Raw genomic sequence first — 5918 nt, 5'->3', positions numbered from 1 at the left:
GGGCAGAGAGTATCTTCCATGGCCTTCTCTCTGCATCACCTGGTACCAACGGGCTTCTTGATCTCTGCCAGTTGCCGCTGAGTGAGGGAAGCATCAACCCGGGCCTCTTATTGCCTCTGGTGGTAGTGGTGGGGGTCAGCCTTTGCCACTGGGCGCAAGCCCAGGAGATGCTGGACATGGGTCTCCCTGTATGGCCGAATGGAGGGCCAGGAGACACTGGGCCTGTTAATACTTCTGGGTGGAATTCTCTACCGACTCTTTCCACTTCTGGATCTTCTATTTCCGGATCTCTCACAAGGCTGCAGTCAAAGTGGTGACTGGAGACAAAGTCTCATCTGAAGACTCAGCTAGGGAAAGATCTGCTTCTAAGGACCGGTCAGCCAGGTATGAAGCGGAGATAGGATTCCCCACTAGGTTTCTGCTGGGCTGCCTCTTTCCCAGGCCTTCAGCCAGAGAGAACTGGCTTTTCTAAATATATATATATATATATATTTTTTTTTTTTTTTTTTTTTTTTTTTTTTTTGCCTGTGCCTTTTGGTGGTTCTGAGTTGTGGCCTCTCCTGTGCCCAGTCTAGGATTATGGAAGACAAAAAGAAATCCTAGGGAATTCTTCGCCACGTTTTCCCTCAAGTCCTAAGGTCTCTAGCCAATCTGTCTTACTCTTTCTGCTTTTCAGTCTTTTTTTGGTTATCTGTAATTATGTACAGGATTCTTAGTTGTATTTAGAGGGCAGTAATGGGGAAAAGTGAGTCAATGTCATCTTGTATAGGACCAGAAGTCTCAAAGAAAGCAGGCTATTTTATTTTATACATCTTTCCTCAATCCATCTCTCCTTACATTTTGCTATAAATTACAAGAAGAAAGCTTGGAAACCTCCTTATCTACATAATAAGCTCGCCGGTACAGGTTCTGTTTTCCACATATCTGGAAGAGGCAATGTTGTCAGGCTTTCTGTCATTATATAGCAAAGATCCCTCTTCCTCCAGCTTCCAGTAATATATTCCTCACTTCTTTTTGAGCTCTGATTGGCAGCATCTTAAAAGTCCAGACGTCTACTAACAGTCTGTTCAAAGCAATTTTGGCTTTTCCTATCACACTTTAAACAATCTTTCCAGCTTCTGTCTACTGACTGCTTAGTTCCAAAGCCACTCCCACAATTTTAGGTATTTTTTATGACATCACCTCACTTTCAGGTATGAAATCTGTATTAGTTATTTATTGCTGCATAACAAATTACCCCAAAACTTAGTAGCTTAAAACAATGTACATATACTATCTGACAGTTTCTGTGGTCAAGAATTTGGGCATGGCTTAGCTGGATCTTCTATTTCCGGGTCTCTCACAAGGCTGCAGTCAAGTTGCTGACTGGAGACAAAGTCTCATCTGAAGACTCAGCTGGGGAAAGATCTGCTTCTAAGGTCGTTTACATGATGGTTGGCAGTATTCAGTTCCTTGAGAGTTGTTGGACTGAGGGATTCAGGTCCTTTCTGGCTGTTGGCTGATGACTGCCTTCAGTTCCTTGCTATGAGGGCCCCTCCAGCATTTCAACTTGCTTCATTAAAGGCAGCAAGAAAGAGTCTGCTAGTAATACAGAAGTCACAATCTTATGTTACATCCCATAACCTTTGTCATATTCTCTTGGTTGGAAGCAAGTCCCTACATTTAGCTTACACTCAAGGTGGGTAAGGGGAGAGGGAACACAGATTACACAAGGACATGAACGCTGGGGTAGGCGGATCACTGGGGTACATTGTAAGGTCCACCTGCCACAGTCATCAACATTCCTTACAATTTTAGTGTTTTAATAGCCAATAATACTTGCCTTTTATGGAAAACTTACTAAGCCTCAGTTTTTCACATAAATGAGGATTAAAATAATAACTTACTGTGATTTTAGAATTTCCAATTCTTATAACTATGCTGTAATACATCACTAATTTATGAAACCATAGTCAATATGACTACATAAAGATTCTTACAGAGCTGATTACTCCCTTCCCTGAAGCACCATGGCATTTTAGCCCTGTCTTCCTTATGAGTTTCAGCACTTTTAAACTTGCAAAGTTTAATTTATAAATAGTTTTATCTCTCCTGCTAGACTCTAGGCTACTATGTATATTTTAAAAACAATTTTTTATCTCTGACTGTACCTAAAATAATATATTACCATGGAGTTCAGTAGATATCTATTTTTTTTAAATAAAATTCCTGTAGCGTTTAAAAAAAATAAATAAATTCGATATCTTTGTAACAGTAAAAGTAAGGTACATATTTGGTAGAATATCTCTAGTTCACTTAAGTCAGTCAGATACTAGATAGATTGAATACTAATTGAGGAGATTAGTTACAAGCAATATATATCATAACACTGAAAAACAGAGTATTTAATGAGTGAGTTGATGAATATTTATCTTTTCTCTTACATTTATCCCTGTGATATTTTTTAGTTTGTTTGTTTCTTTCTCTCTCTCTCTCTTTCTTTCTTTCCATCATCTATCTCTATCTATCTATCTATCTATCTATCTATCTATCTATCTATCTATCTATCTATTTTCTGAACTAGAGTCTGGGTGTGTTTCTTCATATAAAACACTCATTTTATTCCTCCAAAAGAATTTCTACATTATTTATAATATATAGATAATAACATGTTGTGCATTAACATATTCTCATCCATTTATTTTTAATCCAGCATAAGTAGATTTAGATGGTACAAAATTACAAAAAGAAAAACAATTTATTTTCAAAGATCACATATTTTTATAAGTTTCTAAAAACTGAAAGTTTTAATGTTTCATCTTTAAATAATTATTGTGATTCACTTATTAACCCATAAACCTAATGACATCACCGTCAAATATTTTTTGGCTGCCATGCTATCTTAACATGTTTAATTTGTGGAGGAATTCTAAAAGTTGGATCCCAATTGTATTCTGGTGATAACAACTTAGTGGGCTTATTGATAAAAAAGTACTTGTTTAGGTGACACTCAAATGTGCTGCTAAGTCCATTGTTGATGTCACTAGTTACTGCTCTTTGATATTCTAAAGTGAAGGTTAAAACCTCCTGGGGTGTGCCACCAAAAATTGCACTATGATAATAGAAATCTCCCTCTCCGAAAGGGATGAAAGCTGCTGACTTATATCTTCTCTCATAAGGAACATTTTTAGCATTTTCAAAATACCACCATGCGTGAAGTTGAGCTACAGATTTGCCCAGGGTTTCCACTCCAAAGTCTTTCTTGAAGATCTGGTTTATAGTCATACTGAAGAGAAAGTCGACTTCACTCTGGATGTGTTTTATGATGTACATATTTAAATTCCTCATGCGTATGACATTAACATCTTCCCATATTTTTTCTTTTGATGCAGCAATGAGTTTAAATGTCCGAAGGGTACCTAACTCTATGGGAGGTAGTCTGGAGAAGTCATCCATGATGATGTAGAAGATAACTTTGTAGCCACTCATAAAGTGCTTATTAGCAGATTGGATGAACTGTTTCAAGTACTGTCCTGCAAACCTGTGAAACATGAAAAAACAAACAAACAAAAAAACATTTTGTTAAAAATCGTCAGGAGTATGCGTGTCATTTAAATACGCTGTCTAATATATATCTCATTGCTGCTCAAGAACTGCCGGCAGGTCAGGGTGGAGAAGTTGGATCTGGAGCTAAATCGTATTCATTAGTGAAACTGTACTGGTCGTGAACTTGGGGCGAGCGAGAACTTGAGGGCGAGAACTTAGGGGTAGCAACTTGAGAAGACTTGTAGAGTTTATTTTGAAGAAAGAAGAGAGAGCAAAAGAGATATTAATGAAAAGATTCCCAAGTAGTCTTAAGGATTCAGCCATGGCTGGAGAAAATAACCACTATAAATAAATACGAATACAAGTCAGCCAGATAATGTTTAGGGTTATTCAAGAGTAGCTCTTTGGGTGTAGAAAGTTCATGGGTGCTTATATACATTTTTCCAAAATAAAAAAGGATAAATATTAGTAGCACCTACTTTTCAGTAGCCCATACAACCAAGCCTACGGTAATGTTCAGCCTTTTATAATATTTTTCCAGGACCTGTCTATTGTAAGTTCCTTCCCATATGACCGGAGCAAGCCAGTCAGTTGTTGTTATTACATCAGGACGTTTTCTGTTGATCAAACAAGAAACAAATGAATCAGGTACCACTTTATTATGACAGCAGAAGTTGTCCAAGTGTACATGCTAATAATTATGAAGTACTTACTATGTACCAGCCACAATTATTGAGTGCTTTACTCTACTCAGTTAATCCTTGCAATGTCTTATAAGTACTATTATTATCCTTATTTTTTGTATGAGGAAACTTAGGCACAGATGGTTAAGTAAATTGCTTAGTATCACACAGCTAATAAATGGCAAAGTCAGGATTCAAGATCAGCTAATTGGGCTTCAGAATCTGTGCTTTGGTCATGGTACCATACTGCCTTTTGAGCCCGGGGATTTTTTTTCTTTGAGCTCTGACTGCAGCTTAAACTTAAGTAGCCCAGGATCTGAACATTTCTCTTGATTATTGGCTAAAGCAGACAGCACTACTGTCTCCTTATGTCTCCTATTTTTTCCCCTTCTCCTTTTTCTCTTCCTCCCTCCTCTTTTCCTGGAAGCTCTAGAGTACTCTCTTTTCATCTTTCCCTAATGCTTTAGGCCTATCAGTGCAATTTGGAAGAAAATGAGATTAATCCAAAAATAGAGAATGACATTAGATTTGCTTCTAATAATGACAAAATGACAGCAGAAGTAGCTTCATTAGTAATAATAAATAGCTTGGCTGGAGGCAGAGCATTAAACTATTAAAGCAAATTAAGAACTTCATTTCGAAAGGAAATGAATACAAAGTGAGAAGCCATTTTGCTATTGGTGATTGCAAGTTTAATTACACATTTAGAACCAGACAAGACTAGATTTGGGAACTCTTACTAGTATATTAATAATGATATTCAGTAGTCCCTCTTTATCCAGGGGGGATAGTAAGACCCCCAGTGGATACCTGAAACTGGATAGCCCCGCCTTGTGTCTGGCTTAGTGTCTATGTACAAAGTGGCCCCAGCTACTTAGGTTCCAGTGGAGATTAAACATGGGCTCAATGACACAGACATCCTCTTACTAGGGTTGCACTATAGCCAGTGCTGAGCGTCCAACCTGCCAACAGCAGGGGCCAACTCCGAGCCCAATATGACACTGTTTCCCAGGGGCACCTGCCAGCCAACTAATGTTAGACCCTGTTGATCATGTTAGACCCTGGAAAGAAAGGGGCAGCATCTTCCCCTCAGGAGATTGTTTCACGCTGCTGAGCTAACAGGTGGAAAATGGCATTACTGCACTGGCCGAGGTCCCTGATCTTCATCACCAAGGGGATATTAGATGCAATTAACACAATGCTGGTGAGGAAGGCTGTGTGTGGGGCCCAAGGGATTTTCTGGGGTGCCCCTTAGTACTGCTGTTTCCAGTAACAATGGTCAGTGGAAAGTTGTGGCAACCCAACAAGGTGGGTCCACCACAGGACTCAGACTCTTCAGGGATGGAGATCAGGTAAGAACTCTGACGTTGAAGGGGTTATCGGAGGATAAGGAAACCATGGAGCAGTGATTATTAACTACCTTATTTTATTTCCAACCTCCTGAGTGGTATTGTAGCCGTGATTTATGTTAATTATTTTCTCCCCTTTCCCTGCTACCTTATATGCAGAATACTAGAGATGGCTAATGTTACAATTTCAGTTCTAGGTGGGAATATGGCTGAATTGTCATTACCTCTTGCTGATATCCCATAGCTGATGAGACTTTCTATTTCTCCTGCTTGGGGAACATGAGATTTTTCATCTAATTGAAGGCTGAGAAATGATTCTGAGTGGCAAAAAGGGTGGATAGTGCTAGTTATTCTCCATTTA

At 38.8% G+C, this 5918-nt stretch overlaps 1 protein-coding gene across 1 annotated transcript; it reads right to left on the bottom strand.

Annotated features, from left to right (window-relative positions):
• Nucleotides 1–2853: 2853 nt before the first annotated feature.
• On the bottom strand, nt 2854–3531 carry LOC120605747 (glycosyltransferase 6 domain-containing protein 1-like). The gene has a single exon (XM_039866675.1). It carries the CDS (start codon nt 3529–3531, stop codon nt 2854–2856), a length of 678 nt encoding a protein of 225 aa, XP_039722609.1.
• Between the last annotated feature and the right edge of the window lie 2387 nt (nt 3532–5918).

The sequence above is a fragment of the Pteropus medius genome, unplaced genomic scaffold (genome assembly GCF_902729225.1).
Source record: "Pteropus medius unplaced genomic scaffold, Ma_sr-lr_union100, whole genome shotgun sequence".
NCBI lineage: Eukaryota > Metazoa > Chordata > Mammalia > Chiroptera > Pteropodidae > Pteropus > Pteropus medius.
The sequence above is the reverse complement of the archived record's forward strand: the minus strand, read 5'-3'. Positions and strand labels throughout refer to the sequence as shown.